This window comes from Populus alba, chromosome 10 (genome assembly GCF_005239225.2).
Source record: "Populus alba chromosome 10, ASM523922v2, whole genome shotgun sequence".
NCBI lineage: Eukaryota > Viridiplantae > Streptophyta > Magnoliopsida > Malpighiales > Salicaceae > Populus > Populus alba.
Genome location: NC_133293.1, coordinates 6,322,797 through 6,349,040, shown reverse-complemented (window position 1 = coordinate 6,349,040; position 26,244 = coordinate 6,322,797). Strand labels below are relative to the sequence as shown.

General features: G+C 31.3%; 2 protein-coding genes across 3 annotated transcripts; both read right to left on the bottom strand.

Moving 5' to 3' along the window:
* Positions 1-11,623: 11,623 nt before the first annotated feature.
* Positions 11,624-18,012, bottom strand: LOC118045451 (uncharacterized). 2 transcript variants are annotated; one of them, XM_035054094.2, is made up of 9 exons: positions 17,716-18,012; positions 16,885-17,247; positions 16,457-16,490; positions 15,998-16,228; positions 13,754-13,843; positions 13,002-13,067; positions 12,806-12,897; positions 12,671-12,718; positions 11,624-12,129 (listed from the first exon to the last, which is right to left on the bottom strand). In XM_035054094.2, the coding sequence occupies exons 2-9, from the start codon at positions 17,199-17,201 to the stop codon at positions 12,012-12,014; spliced, it is 996 nt and encodes a 331-aa protein (XP_034909985.1). In that variant the 5' UTR covers positions 17,202-17,247; positions 17,716-18,012; the 3' UTR covers positions 11,624-12,011. The 2 variants fall into 2 exon arrangements, with proteins under 2 accessions (XP_034909985.1, XP_034909984.1); XM_035054093.2 differs by having other exon boundaries at positions 16,885-17,236; positions 17,716-18,005.
* Positions 18,013-18,519: 507 nt separating this feature from the next.
* Positions 18,520-24,836, bottom strand: LOC118045450 (CRS2-associated factor 2, chloroplastic). The gene is made up of 6 exons (XM_035054092.2): positions 24,083-24,836; positions 23,862-23,989; positions 23,515-23,740; positions 22,867-22,994; positions 21,783-21,930; positions 18,520-19,018 (listed from the first exon to the last, which is right to left on the bottom strand). Exons 1-6 carry the CDS (start codon positions 24,726-24,728, stop codon positions 18,618-18,620), a joined length of 1,677 nt encoding a protein of 558 aa, XP_034909983.1. The 5' UTR covers positions 24,729-24,836; the 3' UTR covers positions 18,520-18,617.
* Between the last annotated feature and the right edge of the window lie 1,408 nt (positions 24,837-26,244).

The following is a 26,244-nucleotide window of genomic DNA, read 5'->3' as shown; positions in this document are numbered from 1 at the left end:
CCTAGAAATGAGAATGTTACACCCTAAACCCACATATTTTATATGTATTATCCAAAAAATCCTTCACAATTTTAATTGGAATTAAACTCTTCACAAAGAAATTCCTTTTCAATCAGTTTCCAAGCCACATTACTTAACCTTTACCGCTCCTATACCTATTGGAATTACCAATAGGCATGGTTTAATACTTTTCTTCTCCAAAACTTTAAGGATAGTCATTCTTGGCTATTCTACTTCAACAACTGCATAAACACTTTAAAATTATCAAACTGGTTTCGCCAATGGTTGGACAATTTTGGTTCTTCATATGATATTTTTCAACCTCATCCTATGGTAAAAATAGTTCCACATTCTTCACACAAAATTACAAAGCCATAGAAAGAAAAAAAATATTTCCATCATTTCTCATTTTCTATTCAAAATTATTTGTTCCTTGGGTCTAATCATGATATCTTGATTACAACACTCAGCATAGATCCCCTATTCTCGTCAAAAGATTCAAAGTCAAATGGTGAGACCTTTTTCCAACAAAATTTAAGAGTTCTAAACTTGTAGTCTTATAATGGTTAACAGGAATTCAAAAGGCTGAGATTAAGGACTTAAACCCTTAATCTAAGTTCTTAGCCCAAAAATCTCATGCTTCAACCCTACTCACTACAACAAAATCCAAACAAGAATATTTTGAAATCATAAAGTAGCTCTTACAAAGTTACTTGAAATCAAATGACTTTATTTTATCTTCATCTTTAAAATCCATAATCAGTTTAAAAGATGAAAAATAAAGATGATTGTTTTGGAATTCTCTCTCCTATACAATAACCCTAGGGACTTATGCTTATGTACATATGTTTGTGTAAAAAAAAAAGTGGCTCAAGCCAAAACTATTCATGGCTCATTTTTAATTTTGTTCTCTTTTTATCAAGCCTATCTTCTCAGTCCTTTATAGTAGGTCCATCTGGGCTCATCTTCTCCTGGCCTTTCATACTCTCAGGCCAAAAAGTTTTGTTGGCACAATAAGACAAGTTCTCCTCCACTGGCAAATACAACAAAAATTATACAATGGTGGGAGACAAGGCAAACAACTACATTAGACAACATATTAAAAGCCTAATAATTACAAGACTTTGTAAAATTTCAAATTTTCTATCATTTCCCTCTATAAATAGGCGACTATCTCTCTATTCAAGGCAAGCTATTTTCTCTAGACAACTCTTAAGCAGTGAAAACCAATATCTCTAAGGAAAAACCCTTATTTTCTCCATCTTTGTATTACATATATCCAAATCCATAAGTCTTGTATTTACCTTAATACAATTTTATGGAAGATTTCTTCAAATTTCAAGCTTTGTTTTTTTTTTTTTCTAGATAATTTGTTTTATATTTTTGCATTTCCAAGTATGCTATATATATTTGTTAGAGGATCCTAACATTGTTGGACTTACATTTACTTTCACATCATAAATTATGCATGTGTATATATATTAGTAAAATATTGTGTATCAAGACTTATTGAACCGTGAATTAGTATAATGTAATGATGTTTTTGCCCTCCATGATATACGGTTCATTGGACATTATCGCATTGACCAAGGTTAAATTGTTCTTTTCACTTTTTTAGCATAATAAAAAGATATAATTACCTTTTAAAAAAGCCTTGCATCAAGGAGCTTCTTGATCTTTTTAATTTTTTTCAAAATAGTTAAATGACTAAATTATCTTTAAAAGCAAAAATACTAAACTTATTGATAAGGGCTTTTTTGGTCTTTTTCATTATTATTTTTCCTTATTATCACATGGATTGAAGGGTGATTTGGTAATTTAATAAATATAAATATTATTAAAAAAGTGGTTAACGTATGTAATTGAGCCTACGAGCTTTGGCAGCACGTGTGGCATTGCTCATTAGCTAAACACTAGTTTTCAGGGGCGGCGTTGAAAAGTGCTCGGCGTCCCTTTCATGCCTAGGCAACATGTGTGGTTAACATACCACCTTTTTTTTTTCCCTTCCCCCCCTTCAATTCCACACCAAATCATCCAATTTTTCAAACTAGCCCTTCAATTTTATTTTCTTTTTAATTTTGTTGTTTTTCTATTGATTACCATTTGTTTTATTTTAAATGATTTATAAAATTAGAATATTTTTTCAATCTCATCTATTTTCAAATTTTTCATCTATTAAACTTGGTTTCCATTTTTTTTGACTATCTTTTTTTTTTAAATCATTTTCTTGATTTATTTTAATTTTTAATTTCATCCCTCATTCTATTATTTCATTTAATATTAATAGTAGATTTGGTTCTCGTTTGATTGTTACTTTTCTTTTTTTGTGTTTTAATACTTGTTCTTGATTTATTTTATTTTCTAATTTTATCTTCATTCTCTTTATTGCTATTTATTTTTTTTTTTTGTTTTGTTTTTTTTTTTGGATGTATGAGAACTTTGTTTCCTGATTTTTTTGGGTTTGCTTTCCATGGGGTAACCTGGTTTTATGACCAGGTTCATCAGTTTAAAAAATAAGCTTGCCTTGACTTCGATCTGTTTTTAGTTTTGTTTTTCAATTGTTTGTTTTTCAATTTTATCCTATAAAATTATATTATTGGGCTAGTAGCTTCATGAGTTTTTCCATTTTTATTTTTTTATGGGTTATCCTGATCTTATATCTCAAGTTACAAGTTAGTCTAGCTAACCGGGATTGACTTGAATTTTTTTTATTAATTTTTTTCACTTTTTCCTTTCATTATTTTGTTGATCTAAAAATTGACCTCCATTATTTGATTCAATTTCTTTTACAAGAGGTTATCTCACCTTTTTTAAATCAAGTTTGGTATATTGACTAGAGTTAGTTTTTTTGTTTTTTTTTAACTCTTCCTTCAAGATTGGATTTGTTGGTAATTTGACTTTAATAATTTTTTAGGTTACCCCATTTTCATTTAATTTTTTTTTGTTATTAAATAAAATCATTGAAAACTGTTAAAAATATTTATAGGATATTTTTTTATAATATTAACAAGCATTTATTTTTTTGATTGGTAATTGTAGTTCTGTTTTTTTTTTTTCAATAATCATATTATTAAATTAATCAAATTTATTTAATTTATTTGAATCAATTCTGTTGTTCTTATAGAAATGTTATCATGGCTTGAGTAATTTTTTTATATATATTAAGAAAAATTTGAACCGGATCGGAACACTCATGTATACATAACAACCGAGTATGAACGCGACCTCAAATGCAATTTATAATGAAAATAGGGCTCAATGGTGCTGTTGCCACGTGCACTTGCACGTCTATGTCATGGCCCTCGTGGGTTGAAAGGCTGGAAGAGAGAGAGAGAGACGCAATGCAATTTGAATGGATGGTGAGAGACAGAATGTTGTATTTTCCTTTCCGGTTTCATGGAGAAGCAAACATTTATGGTGTGATTTTAATTAGATGCAGAAATCTGAAAAGCTTACTTCAAAACTTAAGGATGATTAAAATTAAATAGAAAAAAAAAAACACTAAAAGCCATAAACCTTTCATTATGGCATTTGAGAGGAATTAATGTGGATTCTTAATGTGTGTTTTTTTTTTTTTTTTTTACTTGGTTTACTTACTTTAATTATTGATATATATATTTTTTAATTTCATCACTACTTCATGTTGTGTTAATTAATGACTAAGTTTGATGATTTTTTTCATGCTCATTTCCTTCAAGTTTTCACTGTCTTAAAAAATACCTCGACTTGATTCTTGATTTTTATAGAATTTTTTATAAAAAATTAAATATAAAATGATCAAAATTGAAATATGAGGTAAAAATGATATCCTTTTAATCAATGAGAAAATATTCTTCTTTTATGGTAATATTGTTTTCTTCCAGTCCAACTATCAAGCTGTTTTTTTTTTCAATTAAACCCTTCTACATTGCATTAATTAGTGATTAGACTCGATGATCTGGTTCGTGTTGTTTTATTTTGGATTATTGTAATTTTAAAAAATATCTTGATATTGAGTTAATTCTTAATTTTGTAAAAAATAATTTAGTTTTGTTATTTACAAAAAGTAAAAAAAATTAAGGGACCAAAATTAAACTCATGACAACCCCCCACTTGTTTTATATATAAAAATGGTGTCAATGCCTTTCAATTTTAATATTTTGTTCAAATTCATTATTGATCCTTTTATTTTGAAATTTATACATTCTAGTTCATGAATTTATTTTATTTATATTTTAGTCATTGAATTTGAGAAAAGAGAAAAAAAAAATCACTTGATTACAACTAGTGGAAGAAGACGTTGTTGGTTGGCCACATTTCAATAACAAAAAAATTGATTTTGATGTTAATAAGAAAAGTTTTATTAAGGTCTTTATATATTAGAGTTGTAAGAGAATTTTTTTCATAATTGGAGTTGCATTGTTTGACCATTTTAGAGGGATTTTTTTAGGAGGTTCTAGGCTTATTTATTAAGTTTTTTAGATGAAAATAAGTTTTTAAATGATTTTTTTACGCAGAAATAGCACCACCATGCGTCTGAATTTTTTTGCCCTTTTATTTTAAGTTTATCTCATTAAAAATTACATGACTAAATATATATTATATGCATATTTCTTTATTAACTTTTTAATTTAATTAAAAATAATATTTGATTTTTTTTTTGAAATACCATTAAAATTTTATTTCTTATTTGAATAAGATTATATTTTTTTTTCTAAGCAAACATTCTTTTAAAACAACCTATTTTGTTTTTATAAAAAAAAATCAATAACTAGTATACAAGCACTTATCTTTATTATTATGTAATTAATTGAAAGATAATTAAAAAAAAAAAAACAAAGTAATTAAACCAAGTCAAATTCATGATTTAGAGCTTGTGTTTTTATGAATGAACCGGAGTTGACATACATCTATCTAATATATTTTAATATATAAAAATAAAAACATAAATGAGTGAATTTTAATTAATTTATTTTTTAAATTATTTTCTTCGTTGAATGCATATTTTTTTCTGTATCTACGCTCAACAACTGTATCAACGAAACTTCTTTTACACGTTAATAGTAGAGCAGGCGGCAAATCACAAGCAACCTCTATAGCTTTTTAAATATATCTGAGTTAACTACCATAAAACTTTGTCGTGTAAAGCACTCATGCCTGGGGATTTTTAATATATCCATATTTATACTCCTCTCCACAATAAATATTTATATTCTATTTTGTTGTCAAATGTATAGCAATTATTAATGAATATTTAATAAGAAAAAAATTAAAAAAAAAACATAAAATTTAACATGATTTAACAATGTATTTATATATTCGTGAGTGAAGAGCTTTAATTTTTTACTATATCAAAAATATAATTATAAAATATATATTTATAATAGATCATTAACCACCTACGAAATTCTTTTTGTCTAACAAATCATAACTATTCCAATGAGTATTAATAATTTTTTCTAATATTTTTTTAACATATTGTAGGGTCTTACACATGTCTATGAACTACAAACTATAACATATTTATTATTTTCTATAAAAAGAAATTGAATATAACCGATAAATTGAGTTTTGTATCCAAGTAATGCTTATTAGTGAACACAAAATAAAAAAAATATATATATACTTATTTGAGTGGTGTGCAGTCAATAATGGAATTATAAATATTATTCATATATATATAAACATATAGTGTATGTGTTTTAAATGAAAAACTATAAATATTTTATCTTATCATGTAAAATATGTGTGTGTATTTGTTTATGGTACTAATGTATATTTTGAATCATGTTTGGGTAAAGATCGGGTTGAGTTAATAATATTCATACCTTATTAGATAAAAAAAAAATAAGATATTTATATCATAAATATAAAAATTGGCTTGATCTGGTGTTCAATTTGAAATCTAAATTGATTTGAATTAAAAAAAAATCACTTTGACTAACTTAATCAAAAACTTGAATTAACATGATAACCTCGTCGATCTAGGCTTGATCTAGTTAATCTTGACTCTAACCCTAATTATGATCCTATTGATTTTTGTTTTTGATGGATTTGAATGGATATCTTCTATATTAATTATTATCCAGTTGCAAAGAAAATTGTTATTGTTATAATAAAATAAAACGCATAAGGAGAAATTATTAAATTATTTTAATTACATGATGTAGTCATGCCAAGTAGGAACAAATCTAAAGCTTATGAAAATTACAAAATCTCCTTTATTCTTCGAAGCTTCTCAAATAAGCTCTAATTTAACGGGTCAGTCTAAAATGAAAATATTACAATTTGGTCCTTTTAAACGGTGTATTCTAGATTTGTCCCTGAAACAAAGGCACATGCATGTATGCATGCATGTGTGTGGATTTTCTTGAATGTTAATGACATGATATTTGGAGCTCTTTTACTTGCTCTCGGTTCAGTTCTTTTACTTCTCAATTCAGAAGTTGTTTGTACCAATCTTGCCCTCGCCCAAAAATCCCTGGCCCACAACTCTAAGATATCAAAGAGGCTTGCTTCCATCCAAATTTTAAGAACTTTCGGTTGATATTTATGCATATAATATTTAAAACATGATAACGATCATTTTTTAAAAATATATTAAAATAAAATTCATCAATTCAATTACATAAATTATATCAAATTCTAACTCAATGCAACAAGTCAGTAGTCAAAGTTAGACTAGTTTCAAGAACAATATTTTTTATAGTTTGAGGATTCCATGGCCTTGTCCCTAAATGCAATGCAACTATTCTTTTTTTTTTTTTTTTTTGGTCTGAGCATGGGCTATGGGCTATGTTGTTAGGTGCAAAACTCTAAAATGAAAGAGCTTTTAATATTTTAAGCAAAGTTTATGCATTTTCTTTTAGCTTAGATGAGAATATCATCAATTCCTTCTCCTATTATTAGTCATGAAAAATATTATTTTGTTAGATAAGGGGCTTTGAGGTTTTTAAATTTTAATATACAATTACATATCCCCCATAACCTCGACAATTACATCTTTAACCTTGAAAGAAACAAAATATAAGCTTAACGTTTGAGGGTATTTTTATACTTTCATATGAGTATTTTATGTAATTACTGAGTTTGTGGAAAATATTTTGGTATTTTCATTTTTTTTTTTATCTTTTTAATGCTTAAAGTTGCTAGAGTGTACTCGGCACACCCTAGCATGTGGGTGGCGTCTATGCCATTAAAGCAATGCGTTTGACACCACCCGATGGACTTAACATTGTTAGGTGCAAAACTCTAAGATTAAAGAGCTTTTAATACTTTACGCAAAGTTCATGCATTTTCTTTTAGCTTAGATGAGAATATCATCAATTCCTTCTATTATTAGTCAAGAAAAAATATTTTTTTGTTGGATAAAGAGGTTTTGGGGTTTTTAAATTTTAATGTACAGTTACATATCCCCCATAACCTTGGCAATTGCATCTTTGACCTTGAAAGAGACAAAATATAAGCTTAACATTTGAGAGTAATGTTATACTTTCATATGATTATTTTGTGTAATTGCCGGGTTCGTGGGAAATATTTTAATATTTTTATTTTTTTTTGAATTTTTTAATACTTAAAGTTGTTGGAGTGTGCTCGACACACCCCAGTGCGTGGGTGGTGTCTGCGCCATTAAGGCAATACGCTTGACGCCACCCGATGGACTTAACATTGTTAGGTGCAAAACTCTAACATGAAAGAGCTTTTAATACTTTAGACAAAGTTTATGCATTTTCTTTTAGCTTACATGAGAATATCATCAATTCCTTCTCCTATTATTAGTCAAGAAAAATATTGTTTTGTTGGATAAGGGGGCTTTGGGGTTTTTAAATTTTAATATACAATTACATATCCCCCATGACCTCAGCAATTACATCTTTAACCTTGGAAGAGACAAAATATAAGCTTAACATTTAAGGGTGTTTTTATACTTTCATATAAGTATTTTGTGTAATTGTCGGGTTCGTGGGAAATATTTTTTTTTTAATTTTTTAATGCTTAAAGTTGCTAGAGCGCACTTGGCACACCCTAACACATGGGTGGCGTCTGCACCATTAAGGCAATGTGCTTGACGCCACTCGATGGACTTAACGTTGTTAGGTGCAAAACTCTAATATGAAAGAGCTTTTAATACTTTAGGCAAAGTTCATGCATTTTCTTTTAGCTTAGATGAGAATATCATCAATTCCTTCTCCTATTATTAGTCAAGAAATATATTGTTTTGTTGGATAAGGGGGCTTTGGGGTTTTTAAATTTTAATGTATAATTACATATCCCCCATGACCTCGGCAATTACATCTTTAACCTTGAAAGAGACAAAATATAAATGTAACATTTGAGGGTATTTTTATACTTTCATATGAGTATTTTGTGTAATTGTCGGGTTTGTGGGAAATATTTTAGTATTTTCATATTTGTTTTTTAATTTTTTAATGCTTAAAGTTGCTGGAGCGTGCTTGGCACACCCCAGTGCGTGGGTGGCATTTGTGCCATTAAAGCAATGCGCTTGACACCACCCGATGGACTTAACTGGCCTTCCGTCGTCCTCCTAAATGTGTCGTCATATCCTCTTCCATATAGAGTGACATGTGACAGCTTACAGTGGTTGAATTGTTACCAATGGTGATTTGATTTTTTTCTTATTTTCTCTCTCCTAACAGGTAATATATATTATTGTCCTCTTTGTATTTTACTTCTCAATTTCAGTCCTCGTTCTATTAATTTCTTATTTTGTTTCCTTTTCATTTATAGAAGTTTTTATTCTTTTCAATTTAGTCCTTCAATTACAATTTTTCATATATTTTATTTTTCATTTATGTCCTCATTTTTTGAATTTATAATTTTTTACTTGGCACTTTTGTTGAAGTTTTTTTTCTTTCAATTTCATCTTTCAATCAATTTTTTTGTTGTTTTAAGTTTGACTATCATTCTTTTGATTTTTATTTTATTTTATTAAAGCTATTTCTCAATTCAATTAAACCCTTTAATTGAAAACTTGTATCTTTCTAATTAATGTTTTTTCTCACTCTCATCTTTCTCCCGGTCTTGACACAACCATAATGAACTAACTTGATTTGGTCATTTATTTCTTCCATTTTCCTTTTATTATTTTTTCCTTGGTGGGGCCTTATTTGGGTTTGAATATATTAAATCTTAGACTAAATTAAAGAGTTATCAATGAATCAAAGACCAAATAAAAAGAAATGTCTAATGCCTAGGTTCCTCATAGCTCAAATGACAACCTTCTAACGATGTCATTGGAATCTTCTTGGCAAAGGCTCTTCTCATCTAGGGTGGCGCATGTTGACGGCTTAACCACAACGTGGTAATGGTAGATTATATTTCCTTTTCTTTTCTTTTTTGTATCATCTCCTCTTGATTTCTTTATTTGACCGGAAAAAAAAAAAAAACCCATTGTTGTTCAAACTCAAAAATGATTGTGTGCAATAACATAATATTTTTAACTGCTGAGATAACATGTTAAAATGAGTATTCTTGTCATTTGTTTTTCGCTTTTCTCATGTTATAAGTTTAAATGTGTTTAATATAAAAAACTATATATTTTATAATTAAGGTGGTCCTTACTTCGTGCAGCTTGTGTATTTGTATAGGCTTAGGCTTTAATAACTTTAAAGCTTAACCGGCAGTTAAGTGTGTCTACCACTTTTAATGACACTGAGAGCATGAGAGGATGCAAGAAAATATATGAACACCACATTTTTGTACCGAAGAAATAATTTTCTACATATATAAAGAAAATTATTGTTAATTTAACTAAAATTAATCTTAAAAAGAGTAATTAATTACACAAAAAAATATTAATTTTGAGATTTAAAATAAAAATAAGAAGCCATGTCACACGGTGCATATAAGCATTGGATGTTTTGAGAGGCTACATAGTTGAAAGTAAAAAATAGTTCCTAGGCAATGTACCGACCAGGCTTTTCTTCTAAGTTCAAAAGGAAGGGTATTTGTGTGTAATTTTTGTAAGGTAGGTAGTGTCGATATGATGTCAGAAAGTCGTGTCTCCGGTTATTTGGAAGTAATTCGGTGTGCCGCATTAAAATAGTGCTAATATTTAAAGAAAAGCAAGAAAAATTCACGAGTCGATCATTTATTTAAATGAATTCAATAATTTTAGTTAATTTAATAAAATAATTAGAAAAACAAATGATAATAAAAAATTTTAAAAAGGTCAATGGCCAATAAAAAATAATGAACATTTACTAATATTATAAAAAGATACCATTTACATATTCTAAAAAGATCTGAACAATTTTATGCGATAACAAAATAAAAATTAAATAAAAATAAAATAACAGGAAAAAATAAAAAGATATTCAAAACATAATTATTAGTAAATCAAATGTTTAAGGATGAATTGAAAAAAATCAATTTAAAAAAAAAAACTTAACTCAAGTCAACATACCAAATTTATGGCTCAGTTATTAGATCGAAACAACTATATACAGAAGAAATGAAACAAAACAATGGAGGCCAACCTCAAGCAAATTAAATGATAAAAGACAATTGAAAAAAAAAATCAATTAAAAATTTGTAAAATAAACTCTAGTTAAACCAGGTTCACTTAACAAATTTACAACATCAGAAATATGATCGAGATAACCTAAAAAAAAAAAAAAAAAAAAATCATAAAGAGAACGGCGTGACACTTCTAACAACATCATAGAAGGTGGCTTTTGAGCAGCAAGAGGCGCCATACATGCCATCCAAAGAGCATAGGCACCAGCAACTTTTGTTTTTTTAATTATTTATATATTTGCTAAAATACTAATTTACCACATTCATTTTTCTTGTAACTAAAAAGCCATAATAAAATTACAAAGATACCCTTAAATGTCTGTTTTAATTTATTTTGCTTTTAAGAGCAATTAAATCATTTTATTGTGTTAAAAAAATATGTACAAACCATATTGTCACTAATCAACCATTTTGTCACTAATCAATTTAGTAATGTTCAATGGATCCCATGAAAAAAATGATATTACCTCCAATTTATCACTAATCAATTTGATAATGCTATCACCCCTAAAAATAAGCTTTGATTTTAAAAATAAAAAATAAAAATATAAAACTTATGCCATAATATTTTCCTGATGACTCACGTTCTTGTTTAGGGATGTAAATGAGAAGGGAGACTAATAGCACAATAGGAAAAAAATTCAAACAAGTATGATGAAAAAGGTCAAACAAACCATTCTCAAGTCACATCTCTCTTTTTAGGACTCGAGTCAATTAAAATAATATAGTTTGAATTTGTTTTTTTTTTTTTTAATCAAAATAATATCATTTTATAAAATCAAGATATATATTAAACATATACACGATCCTGTGCACAAACAAAATAGCATTAACACAAAAACGTCATGAGAGGGTATTGGAAATCATTAAACAAGATGCATATGAGATTGTAATGAAAATCACATAAGCGTGAGGGAAGGGCACCAAATTCATAGGTGATTTGGGGCACATGAAAGAGGAACAATGTGCCATGCGAACCCGCCTAAGAGGAGAAAAAAAAAGTATTGAAAAACTCAAATCGAGCTAGTTGATTACAAAAGCATTAAAATAGGTTTACTGAGTGCAAAAATCCCTAAAAAATGTCATAACATGCTGCACCTTAAAAGAAAAAGAAAACAAAAAATGATAGGATTATGATGAATTCGGAAAGGAAAAGATATCTACATGGCAGCAGTAAATTAGTGGCGTAGTGCCATATCGTTTCCTTGATGAATTCATCCAAGCACGTTTTGTTTAGTACATCTCTTTCAAGAGATGGGAAAAAATGGTGGGTGCTTGACAATTTTTACATTTTTTTTCTCTCTAAAAAATCTTACTATTTTGAGCAAAAAACAAAAAACCCCGTACCGATGCTGGATGCTATGTTGTCGAATCCACAACTTCTCGTTCAAAAACAACAAGTATACTATGTACCAAGCGAGGAGCCTGATTGATTCCTCCAAAAAAAAACCCATTGTGTGCTAATAGCAGCAATGATAATACCGTCCTAATTCTCACTTCAAACCTTGATAGGAATCTGGAAATGATCTTGACAGCCAAATGTGCTTCAGCTTAATTATCAAAGCAAAGATGCCGTAGCATGGAACATGCATCAACCCCACGGCCATGTACCTGTACAAGTCAATAGCAGCAGCAAGGATGGGTTAGTTCATCAGCATCAATGTTATACGCTCGCAGAACCAAGCAAATCTTTAATTGTTAGTCACAACAGTCAGCTCTGGACCTGCAGAAATGAGAGTGCTGCTGCGCTAACCTTCCGGAAACCTGCAACTCGAGTTATCTAAGTAAACCTAAAACAGTTCTGCGAGTAAAATACCATGATTTCCCATTGGCCAACAATCACAATAGCTCGCCTACTTGAAACTAAGTCAACTAGAGCCAATGAACCTGTAGGTTCATATGACTTAAAAGTTAAAAAAGGATGATTATTCTTTTTATCTCAAATACCAAAATTGTCGCTTCCAGTTGCTAGTTAAGAAGTTTAAAGTCCAAGAAATCATATCCCCAAACGAAATCTCTTAGTTTGTCAAGGCATCATGGGTAAATTATTCGGAGAAACAGCATCTTAAACTAGCTTGTATCAGGTTAGATGGTGGATGTATAAACTTTCCCATATGGTAATAACAAAAATGATGAGTACATTATTACATACCATAAGGGGGCAAATGGTGATGACAAATCAAGAAAAGGGTAAGGCCACCTGTAAGAAAGCTATAGTCATCATGCAGAAAAACAAAAAGGATCATATGTGAATAACTAAAAAAGGCAAAATGACACAAGGCCTTACCACATCGAAACACAAGCATGGATGATCCACTGAGAAATGACAAATATGGATGTCCATAAAACAAAATATGCGATCCGAAACATGGGAAACCGCTGGAAGAAAAGGATAATTGTGAATTTGTAATTGGCCATTAAGGAATTAGATTTTTGATCAAAAAAAATATAAAAACCAACAATGTTACAAAGGACAGGGTTACCATGCAATTCAAGACTGTGTCACCGAGGAGAAAAAAAGCATTGACTGAGTGCATGCAAACATTCAGCTGCAGTTACAAAAGTAGAAAATTTTCAAATGTAAGGAAAATATACTTGTTTTACAATACAGTGCAATGAATTGCAGCATATATTTCCTCAACACATGCTTTGATTATGGAGCGCACTTGACTAGCTTAATATCTATAATCAAGACTTCAAATTTTATAAAAACTGCAACACGGGACTCATGTTATGTTAATTTCTTGAACATGTAGAAAACTAAAAACAACTTAGTAGTTTAGAAAAAAATAAACAATTAAAGAATTTTTTAACATGTATCAAGAAAATTGTTGTTATGCCAGAACACTTCTATTCCCATTGTTCGGAGACAAAAATCAAGGGAACGTCAGAAAACTATCAGAATTTGAAAAAAAAAAAAAACATAAATTCTTAGAATTCATAAGAAAAGTAAATCATGTGCATTTAGAAAGGTTCACTTCTATTGGCCCTGTTCTTCTATGCATATACAAGCACAAAAGCAAAAGTCGGGTGGTGTTGCAGTAAGTTTTCCAACAAAGAAATGAAAAGCAGATTAATTTTCAGCCAATGAAGAAAATTAACTTGCCATCTTAGGTTATTTTTCATATCACACATACTTGTTCCCTCCCCTTCTTCGCCCAAACCTCCCACCCTGCCACCATATGTACAGCTCTAACAGAAGCAAAAAACCAAGTTGAGTGGTATGGATACTTACAAAATCAAGACTGAAATCTTCGGCTGATAGAAATGGATAAATAATGAACCAGAACACACAATCAGTGAGCACAACAGCACCTGCACACATCTGTTCATAGATAGAAAAGAAAAGAATAAGCAAGGCATTTCATCAGCTTACCTTTCATGCATGAGGCAACACCATTTAAAATGTATTTAAGACACTTACAGAAGCAGGCAGTAAATTAAAAAATTAGTCAAAAGAAAATGGGAAAATAATGGAGCACTAAAGTTGCATTAGAGCAAACATAATAACCATCCAGAATAAAGATAAGAGTAAACATAATAAACATCCAGAATAAAGACAAAAAGGGTATGATTATGTGCACAACTTAATCCAAACCGGTGGATTTCTGACCTGTGAGCAGGGTTAACAGATCATAGGCACTTAATCATCAGCGCGCACCATCAAGGGTATATATCTTTGCATAATTCAAATCAGAGAGACTTATGGGTTCACCAAATACCAAGTACTTGTGTTATATATCCACAAATGAATCTTAGTATAACTTTTACTGTTTACAGACATGAGTTCCTGGTTCTTATAAGTCTAAACTAAGCCTAGCAATTCTAAAAAATAATCAACCGGAAGCAAAGTAATCCTATTCTAACTTCTCTTTGCCTTGGAGAAAATATAATTAGCTATGAAACTTCTAGTATGGATAAACACCTTACAGATTAAGATCCCGTTTGTTTGCTGGAAAGTAGTTTCCTTTTAGAAAGTGAATTCCTGAAAAGTGAATTCCAGGAAAGTGAATTATTTTCCGATGTTTGGTATTGTAATGAAAAATAAGTTGGAAAACACTTTCCAGTGTTTGGTTATGTCATGGAAAATGAGCTGGACAATAAATTATTAATGTTTTATTTTTCTCAAGTTTATTAAAATAATGAGGAAAAAATCTTACAAATTAAAAAGTTGAATGAGAATGAAATTGAAAAAAAAATTAATTTCATAAATTATCTCAAATAAAATCAATAATAATAAAAATAATTGAGATCAAATCTAAAAAAAAAAATGAAAGATGAAGAAATTAAAATAATAATAATAATTAACATTTCATAAATTATTTCAAATAAAATAAATAACAATCAAAGAAATGAGGACCAAATTTGATAAATAAAAAATTTCAATAAAAAAATAATAAGCGAAAAGCAAATAAAAATTATAAAAATGAAGACCAAAGTTAATATAAAAATTAAATTTTAAGAGATGAAATTGAAAAATAAATATTCAAAACAAAATATATATAACAATCAAAAGTTTGAGGGCTAAATTTGATATAATCAACAAATAATATGACATTTCTAAATTTTTCACAACTTCCGGAAAATGTTTTCCGCCCAAATTTTCTTGGAAAACACTTTCCTGGAAACCAAGCCAAATTTTCTTTTGATTGGAAAGTATTTTCCGTTGACCAATTTTTCTAATACCAAAAACACAGAAAAATTTGTAAAGTAGTTTCCCAGAAATCACTTTTCGGGAAACAAACATAGCCTAAGATTACTCATGGTTGAAAAAAGTTGTCTATTGGCTGGTTGTAGGTATGGAAGTACAGCACCACCCACAGCATTCCTACCAAATTTCCTTTCCTAATATCCACCATCAATAATTGGATCTCTCCACTTGAAGAGATGGATCAAGTTCAATGGTGGCCAGTATGCCTCTTCTGCATGTGCGTCAAGCATGTCAATAAAACAACATTTATTATTTCCCTTCTATCTATTTTTGTGAGAAATTACTCACCATTCTTTCACAAAATGACTGCGCAAGTGCTGTCACTTGATTACCAGAGCATTCTAGACCAAGAAATATAAATGGTCTGAAAGCTATCTTTGTGAATTTTCAACAACATGGTCTTTTCCCAACAATCTCAAAATCCCTTAAGCCATACACTTTCTATCTTTCCATAGTTCTGTTGAACAAGTGTCAGAACCTGACCCTTTTGGTGATGCTTTAGATCTTGATAAACAACTCATAAAGATCACCATACAATACTACCCTCTCCCTCTCCCTCTCCCTCTCCATACATGCATACATACATATATATATATATATATATCCTCATTTTCAAGTTGAGACTTTCAACAGAAACATATAAAGAGAATCAAGGCAAATTACCTCCTCATAGAAGAATAAAAGAAACACGAGAGCCAAAAAAATAGAGAATCACATGTTCATTGTTCAATTGAAACTAAGGAAGCTGATTGTTAAACAAGAACTTACCTGAAAAGCAATTTGAAAAACATAGCCCCACGAACTTGCAATTTGGCGAGTGCGAGGTTCATGGCTGGTATCTAAACTTTTGTCTAAGGTGGATATATTCACAATTTCTTCTCCAGGTGTTGGAGCTATGTAAGTGCCTCGTTCTGCATCTAAAGTCTCATGATTCACCTGATCACCACCCAATACACAGCGATAGTAGCAGCACCCATAAATGGAAACAGAAGATCCCATCTGCAAATTGAATTTCAGAGCATCAGTAAATTATGCAAACTGAGATCGATCAAATTAATCTTCAAGTAGCCACCCTTTATCCAAAACCTAATGAATTTTGGGAAACATTATATATAAATGGCTCTTATACAGTTATACTGACACTCGTATGTTTCTTCAGGGTTAAGTGAAAAGAAACTATTCCTTGGACATTATCAAAATGTATAAACAGATCTACAAGAGAAATACCGCAAAATAGATTGTCACCAAAGCAAATGTCCACCTGCACAGTGAAAGGAAGAAGAGAAAGGAAAAAAATCAGATATGCAATGAGAAATAATGACAACTTCTTTTCTTTTTCTTAGTTGCTTATAAGGATAAACAGCAACACCATTGTTGCCACAACTGCTTGTAAATCTAGGGAGGCTTTCAACCCCACCTAAAGGAAAAGACTCACAGAGTTGGATAACCATTAGAGCATGTTCTAGCAGATAATTTGAAATCCATATGTTCAACCTGTGCTCCATACAATTAACAGAACACTTAAACAACATTCTGTACAGATAACCATCATACCCGCATTTTAGAGAAATCTTCAAAATGATTTCCCTATTCAACTTGTGTTGAAATATCTTTGAGTATAATTAAGATGAATGCTATAAAGGTCAGTGACTTACTGAGTATAAAAGTAAAAAATGCCCCCTCCATCAGTGACCACATTTGCTGTGATCAATGATAAAAGAACAAAAAAAGCGATAATCCTAAACGCAAGCAGCCAAGCCGGATGGATTGTTTTCACACAAGTATTCCAAGCTTCATCTTTGTACAAAAACCCCGGTCTTTCTTGCTGATTTTCTCTCCTCTCCGATTCCTTAGACCCTTCATTTTTCCATATTAGAATTGCTGCTAAAACCATAGATATTAAAATAAAGAGAGCGCAAAGGAAGAATCTCCAGTTCAACCAGTAACCCGGTAAGGTTGTATCAGCAGTCATGATTGGCTGCCAAGTATGCGTATGCTTCGAGGATCCTGATAAGAAACTAAACAAATTACTCAAGCTAGCTCCACTGATCATCATATTTTACGACTAGATTCAGTATTGAAAATTAAAGCAAATTAGACGAAGCTGTAAGTTCCAACTTCCAAGATATTAAGATAAGACTTCACATTTGGCTAAACAGGTAAATCACAAAAAAAAAAAAAAATTCTAAACCCATCCATTGCAAGAAAACCATCGACGTAAAAAAAAAAAAAAAAAAGGGACCAGAAGAATCAAATGAAGGGGGATAAATTTCCTAAAATATTTTTGTGGGGATTTCAAATGTAGATGAAATAAAGACTCCAAGCAAGGAATAAAATAAAATAAAAACTCCCAGCAAGCAAGGAATGAAGGATGCTACTACAATATATGAAAAGAAAAAAAAAAAAAAAAAACAAAGAGAGATTCTTTGCTTTATATGCAATTTAGTTTTATTAGATCAGAAGAGACAAGCGTCTTTGAAACTTACAGATGAGGGATAGAATCAAGAAGATGCTTAATTTGCTTATTTCTCCTCCTTATCCTCCTCCTATTCTCTATCTGCACACTTTCTGTAAGGACATGAGATAAACAGCAGCAACGTAAAAGAAAATCAGTTGGTAGTTTTTGCTTTGCAACTAGTCTCCTGTCTTTTCAATGGTCAGGGGGTGGGCCAGCGTATATGGACAATCGCAAGGCGGTGATCGGAAGAGACAAGATTTTGATTGATTTATTTTTTTTCTCGCTCTAATAATAAACAAAATATTCTAGAGGAAAGAAACCCGGCACATTTAAGTTGTGATTTTAGTAAATTATGTTTTAGTCCCTAAAATCTGAAGCTAATTATAACTTAGCTCGTTTATTTAAAACTCCTACAACTCATGAGAGGATTTATCATGAAAAATATTCATAAATCCCAGTATCATGCGAGAAAGGGCAGTGCAATCCTTGATATATTGAATAATTTCTAAGCTTAGGGACTAATGTATAATTTACTCTTCTAATTGTAGACGGATCCGCCACCGGACCTCCGGGAACGAGTAGGTAAGGGAAGGTACTAGTTTGACACGTTTTCTTTTTTCTTGTTCTCGTGGAAATAATACAACCACAGATAAATACAGCCATAAGAATCCTTTTTGGCATTGAACTCCATTTTTTTTATATAGTTTAATAAATATTCTTCATCATAAATAATTTATATTCCTTCTTTTTTAACTTTAAATTCGGGGGCAGCGGAACATTTATTAAGAGCAAAAAGGATAGGCTACAAATACACACAAGAGAGATATTCCGATGAGGAGGAGGACAGCACTAGCCATGCATTAGCATTTGCCTTGCGAGCAAGAAACTAGAAAGGTTGATAAGCACACCAGACAGATACTTGTTCCATTTTCATTTTTTATCGAGCTTCTCTGCTATCAGATCAATGGATAATGACCCCGGAGGAGCTGAGGTTTCTAGCTCTTCAAAGGATTCGCTATCATAGTATTCATCATCACTATACATGTCATCTTCAGAAAAAATTTCACTATGAGAATCATCTTCAAATGTTGAGATTGAGTTGCTGCTACCATCTTCACTAGACATAACTAATGCAGGGTAGGAGTGTTCTGTGGCCTGCGAAATACCCTCAAACTCCTCTACTTTTGTCAAAAGAGCATCAGGACCAAGATCAATCTCATCTAGCAAAATTGCCTTGTTTGACTCAAGTGCATGCTTCCACAGGAGCATCATTTTAGGGCTTGAGCTCACTATTTTGGCATCAGAGTTATCACAATCATCATCAGACTTGCCTGAAAATAACAGTGAAATAAACAAAAAGGAGATTTAGAGCTGTAACATTGTGAAATTAGCTCCTAGTCATGTAGGATTACTATCATTAAGTTCAGGGGAACAAATAGACAACGGCAAATTAGCCAGATTATCAAGCAACAACGTCAATCCATTGTTGTGGCGCATTTCAAAGATACAAAAAAGTTGAAAACGACCTCCTAAAATGTGGAGAAGAAACAAAATACCATGTGAATCCAGATTCCAATGTTCACCACCAGTTTGTGGGTAGTCAACCAATTCTATGGTTGCTCGATAATTAAATGCACGTCTGATCATTATTTGCAACTGGGGAGGGGTAAAAACGGGGAACAAAACAGATTGCAAAAAGAGGAGAGAAACTGCATAAGTGGGCTCCTCCTCCCTCAATAATATGATGCTTTCAGGAACGCAGTTTCTAGGAAACTGCTTTCTGACAACAATTGATTTGGACCTTTTTGAATTTTTCAATAACAATTGCCTGCCAGATCAAGTGGGACAGAGCTTTTCCTGTAATTAACCAAGTTCTAATGGCCATAAGAATTTTCCTAGATATTGCACACCTTAAAATCATCCTAGCATTCAATTACTGTTCATGAGATTCACTATCTTAAGACATGGCTGTGATAAGTCCCAACTTCCATGTACCAATTATCTGAAAAGCTACCATTACAGCATTTTGTTCTCCTATCTAACAATTGCACAGCCAACAGAATCAGTTGAGAGTTACACTGTGAGATAGGACCATGAACCATGTCAAAATCAAGGCTTCCAATTTCAGTCAATATGCAAATCACATGTTCCAAAACTACTACTTGGGAAGATGAAAGTTGATTAAGGCTTCCAATTTTAGTCTAAACTAGCCAACTTATTCGCGCTACGCTGCTGCAGGTAGGATTAAAAGTTAACTTTTAATGCAAAAAAAGGAATGGACAAGCATTGTTAATGTGTTTTCTAGCATCATGAAAAAATTTAATTGTGAATCAAAAAGTTGATGTGTATTTTTAATAAAACAAATAAAAAATTATATGCATTTCTTTTTTTTAAACAAAAACATTTAAGATGGCAATGATGAATTGGAAGCCAAAAAAATAAGGTCAAGCACTTGGCCTGCAAGTTAGGCCCATATGCTTTGCCTTCTTCTTTTTATTTGATAGGGTGGATGATTGTCCAACTTATTTTTTTATTTTAAAAAAAAAAAAAAAAAAAAAAATAGACAAAATGTCATCTGCTATGGTTTGTGAATTCAACATTTATTTTTATTTTATTTATAAATGTTTTGGTTCCAAAGTTTTTGTTAGTGGTTTCCTATTAGACTTCTTTAACGTAAAAAAAATGACATGTCTCTTTGCTAGAGGGGAAGGGAAGGTAACTACGACAGTACAAAGTATGAAAATTAGACCTAACATTGAGGTACCATGACACCTAGAGTCTATGTTGTACGTCTGCCTCTAAATACAGACCCATTAGAATTAGCAATATAAGCCCAAGTCATAGATATTTGTAATGTCCACAAAAACTTTAGCCCAACCTTGTATATTCAACTTGCTCAGGTCCAAAAAAAAAATTTGAATGAATTGAGTTTACAATTTGTAAAATATCAGACGTTTGGTTGAAAAGAATTATGTACCCAAACCCGACCCAAGTATATCCATGAACAACCCTACCCAAATCAGCCTAATCGATCAAAAAACAAAACAAAACTGAATAAAAAACATTTCTTGAGCCACGATCTATCTTTTGGCAATATAAGTGATAAAAAAACACTTGAATGAAACTCCTCTTGTCAAATAGAATCCATTGACACTAAGAACGGCTTTTTAGATGCTAAAATGTGGCCAACCAACAATTTCTCAATCCTCCACCATTTTCCTATAACTCTTCCTCTCCTCTCTCAAACTCATAGACTGAAATGTAACTAAAATAAATTTTTGGATCAAAACTTAAAATCCTAAAACTAAAGGAACCAAAAAAAATTAAATGTAGACTATGGACTAAAACGTATTTTTATGCAAATTTGAGATCGACCACGCAAGTTTTACTGTGTTTAGTTTGGTTTTTTTTCTTTTAATTATGTCTTTATGCTATAAATTCAAATAATATCTAATGAAGTTTGCCTATAATCAAGCTCTGAAATCTATAAAAACAAACCCTTAAATTGAATATAATAAGGTAAGAAACTCTCAACTATCAAAACACCAAAAAATATCACTTTTGAAATCCACGGTGAATTGTGAGAGAAGCCACAATTCTTTAGTTTTTTTTTTGTTGTTAGGTTGGTCTCTTTTCTTTTATTTGTGTCCTTTTGTTACAAATTTAAACCATATCCAATCAAGTTTTGCAAATAATCAAGCTCTGAAATTTGGAAAAAAAAAAAAAAAACCCAAATTCTTAAGTATATGATAAGAGAAGAAATTCTTGAGTCATGGAACACTATAAACAGCACATGCAAGGATGCAATTGAGTAAAAAACGTTTGGTGACCAAAAAAAAAATTCCCTGTTCAAATCCACATAAATGTGAGAGAAGCCACAGATCAAAACACCACAAGATTTTATTTTTTATTTTTTGTAATATGTAAATCACATGTTCCAAAACCCTAGAATCAGAATAAAAATTGATTAAGGCTGAGAAATTACTGTTGCAAAGTCTAGTATCCTTGTTCGAGTTAATAGGCAATATCAATAGTTGTCTTCTAAAGTCATGCAAATGCAATGTGGCTACTCCTAGTCTCCTCTCTAACACATACCTGAATCATCAGAACCACTTGCAATATCTAATTCAGCAGGAAATGAAATGGAAGGTCTAGCTTCTGGATACATTGATTTCCAGTCCTGTCCCCTCCACATCAGTATCTGCTCATCGTCAAAAGACAACAGCACACAAGGGACCAAATCCTGTCAAGAGATGAAACGGGTTTAGGAAACTTCAACCACATTATCCAGAGGCCAGAATAACTAGGACATGCTGAAGAGTAAGGAAATCAAACATGAGCAATCGATGTTCAATATTCAACATATTTTTCTACACTTGCACAGCATGCTGTAAATTCATTGATGCTCTAATAAGTGCCCTACATCCATATGACCATGTCCATGTCTTTAAGAGGTTTGCCAACTCCATTAGAACAACAAGATTTGAAAAACAAATTCCATGCCACTAATTTATCAACTACAAACAAGCATAATGGATGAGGAAAAGCTTTCATGCAATGAGCAACTCCAACCAATGAGAAGATTGTCAGCTTTGCAACCCTGATTCAAGGTCATCGGTGGGCTCTGCTCATTTTAAATTTGCTTAGATCTTTATCCCATGAACAATCATTGCTTTGCCAAAATGAGTGGCATGGGTAGGCTGAAGCTTTCATACAGGTTCTATTCTCTACGACTAACAATGAGGTTAAGACCGAATATTAATCCTACTGAAAAAAAGAAAAGAAAATAAAAGGTCCTCGTTATGAAATTTTGCAAAGTAATTCACAAAACTTGGTTCAATTATTGAGGGCTATCACATGATCTTACAAACTTCACAGCTATCACACAATGGTTCACAACGATTTTAATGCTTGGCAACTTTTTTCTTTCAAAGCAGAAAGAGATGCTTCCAATGAAAAGCTAAGAAAACAGGCATATCAAAGAAAATATGATCCTGTTTTAATTCATAGCCAAATTAATCAGCCAACGATTCATATTAGATTCCCCTTTACATATGATTTGTTTGCAGGAGGTTTCCATGTAAATGTCCTCTTTCCAGTTTTTATCTTCTTTTTTTTTCAGTGCATACATCTTGTCCCTAACTTTATACGCAACAATGTTTTTGCTTTCATTGATTACCTTAAGCTTAGCACCCAACTTCTTGTAATCACTAGGTTCCATCCCTTTGCAGTCAACCTTCACCAATGGACTTCCTTCAAAAGCAGTCCTAACATCTCTTACCAATGTAATGTACACTCCATTTTTTGCTGCAATTTGCATAACAAAGTAAGATATTTGTAACAACTACTTGCGAGTGAAAAAAAAAATTGTAGGAGGAAGGGAGGTGGTATTGAGTTTCAGTGATGGACACATCAACTTTGTCTATAAAAGGTGCATGCATATTAGTATACTCCTCACAACAGAAAAAGTTAAGTGTTTATGAGGTATCTGCAAATGTAGGGTATCTTGAGAAAACCATATGCCTCAGAAGAGAAATCAGAACACAAAAAAAAAAAAAAAATCTAAGAGAAAGTAACATAATAATAACTTTTTTTGATAAAAAAAAAAAAACATAATAATAACTTTTACTTCTAAAAATCCTACATTAAGAAGGCAAAAATTCATATATGTATGGGAAGTGGAGTGCCATAGTCATCATTGCACCATTGCTTTCAAACAAGAATAAATTTATAGTGCCATTTTACACATTCAGAAACTAATTACTTATAACAAGGGCAACAAATTAGCTAGGACATTCCAATATAAAAGATGAAATGGGTTATTTACCTAATTTACATATCGGCAGAAGATTCTTCCCTTTCTTCCGAAATTCATCTGCTTCAGCTTTTGTCAATCCTTCAGGAGCTTCTTGAATAAGTTTTGGGTAGACCGGAGCAGCTGGTTTCCAGAGCATTACCGGGTATTGCGGACGAGTTCGGTAGTTGTAATTTCTGCCACGAAAAAGATAAACTACGCCACCAACTCGGTGGATGATCTTTCCTCCAGTTTTTTCCTAGCATCAGAATAAAACAAAATGCATAATATCAGGCACTAATGACTTGCAAAGTTCATAGCAATATGCTTAAACTGATATTACATAGCATAACAACACTGACACTAAAAAACATAAGTACCTCCAAATGCCGGCAAACATTATCCATATCTACAGTGGGAACACCCTTACAACGAACTTTACAAACCCGCCTTCGCTTCCAATGTGAGTGTACTAACTCCAACATATTATGAGTCAATCCATCCCTCCCTGGGTGCCCGCCCACCAATACAAATCAATCAATCCAAACGCAATACAGAGAAAGAAATGCTATGAATATCATGTTTTAAGAAAGAAACTCACCGAGATTAACCTGTCTATTATCAGACAAATGAGGCTTAATAAGCATTTTAATCTCCCATGTCTTCAAAGGTTCCCCGAGTATCTCCTCCCTGGATTTCCCTTCCTCTGGAAACTTCCCGAACGGGTAAGGGCCGGGCATTTCCACATACTTGACCCCTTTTTTACCTGCTGGAGGCGGATTAAACGAATCGAAAACCGGAATCTTCTTCTTGCTGGTTTTCAAGGGGGGTTTGCCAGTCCAAGGTCGCGGCATTGTTGGTGGCGCAAAGGGCAAGAAAGCCGGCTCCCGGATGGCCAGTGGCTTCACTTTAGGAGTCTCTGAGTAGCTGAATTGGAACTCGAATGGAGCCCCTGGGAGAAGATAGGATACACCGGAGTCACCAACAAGGACAGAGCGGTCACCGTCTGACGCGATGACCCCACCACCATCTTTAACGGGCTTGTAGTACTTGGTTCGAAGATGGGGGATTTTGAATGCAGGGTTGGCAGAATTTTTGGATTTTTTGAGAGGAGGGGGGTATTTGGGGATGGGAATGGGAGGTGGAGGAGGAGGAGAAGGAGAAGAGGAAGCAGTTGGGTCCTTGCCTAGTGGAAGCGACGAGAAGAGGTTGAGACCTGGCGTTGGCAATGAAGCCACAATCGCCATGGATTATCTCTTCAAGAGATTAGATTACAGAGAAATGGAGAGGTTTTTCTTCGGTTTTGTTATCTGTTGCTGCGACCTGCAGAGTGGAAGATAGAAAGCGAGCCAAGATATTATTATATCAAGATTTTATATACTTAAAAAATTCGTTTAAAACTTGGGCCTTTCATTTTATTTTTTCCAATTAATTATTGTTTTTTTCATTTAAAGAAGAATAAAATGAATAAAAGAGAAATAGATGAGGCTGCGATTAAAAAAATTTAAGAAAAAAATAAGCCAGACATTACTAAAGGTTTTCCAGCTTGGTATTGTTATGAATTCCTGACTATTGCATGAGAACATATGCATCTTCCAAGTTTTTTCCCCTTCTAAAAAGCTTCTCTCATTCTTTTTTTATATAGTATAATAATGATAATGTATTATATTAACTCGAGTTAATTTGATAAAATTATAATACCAGTTATAAGACTATAATAGCCTCCATATAAAGCAAATCAAAACAAACTTAAAACATAATTCTCAATCAATATAATATCAAAAAATAAAATTAAAAAAAAACAAAAAAAAAACCTTAATCAACTTAAATTAACATATCAAACTCATTATTTAGGTTATAAAATTAGAATAACTTTATAAAAAGTAAATCAAAATAAATTATAAAATTTAATTTATGATAAATTCAATGTTAAATGATAAATTTTAAAAAAAATTAATAATAATAAAAACAATAAAAAATTAATTTTTTTGAACAACTCAACAAATTACCAATCAACCAAATTTTTACCATGTGATGCTGGTCAATTTTCCTTATATTTTGATCAAAACTCAATCCAATCCTAGATCAACCAGCTGAATTAGATTGAAGCTTTAAAACGGTGCATAAGATCACTTCAAATTTATGTTTAGTGTAATGACTAATAGTGGGTAAAATAAATTTTCATATTTGTGTTTTCATCGACATTTCATTTGTACCCCCTGTGATTTATGATTTCTTAATTTTACTTATATAATTTTTTGAAATTTTCAATCTTGTCCCTTATTACTGAAAAATTAAACAAAAAAAATACTTTTATTCATATTTTTATTTTAGTTTCTTTCTTTCCTCTCAAGTTTTTGCATATGATAACTCATAAAAACACTTGGAACCTAAAAAGAATTCAAAAACCAAATTATACTGGATTGAATTTAATTCAATTCAATTTCAAATAAAATTAATTAAATTCAATTATATTGTTTGAAATACCAGTAAAATTGAATTGAATTAAAAATATTTATTATCTTGCTCTTAATTCAAAAATCATTTTCTTTGTTCAAAAAATATTTAGTTTTGTTAATGTAAAAATAGAATCCATAAATTATTTTATTGAATTTATATAATATTAATTGTATAGTAATTAAGTTCTCCCTGTAATGAACTTATGCTTTCAATTTGATGTACCATTATAAAAATATTGTGTTTTTATTTTAATGTTAGTGGACAAAAACTTGAAACTACTATCATTGAAAACTAAACTTAGAC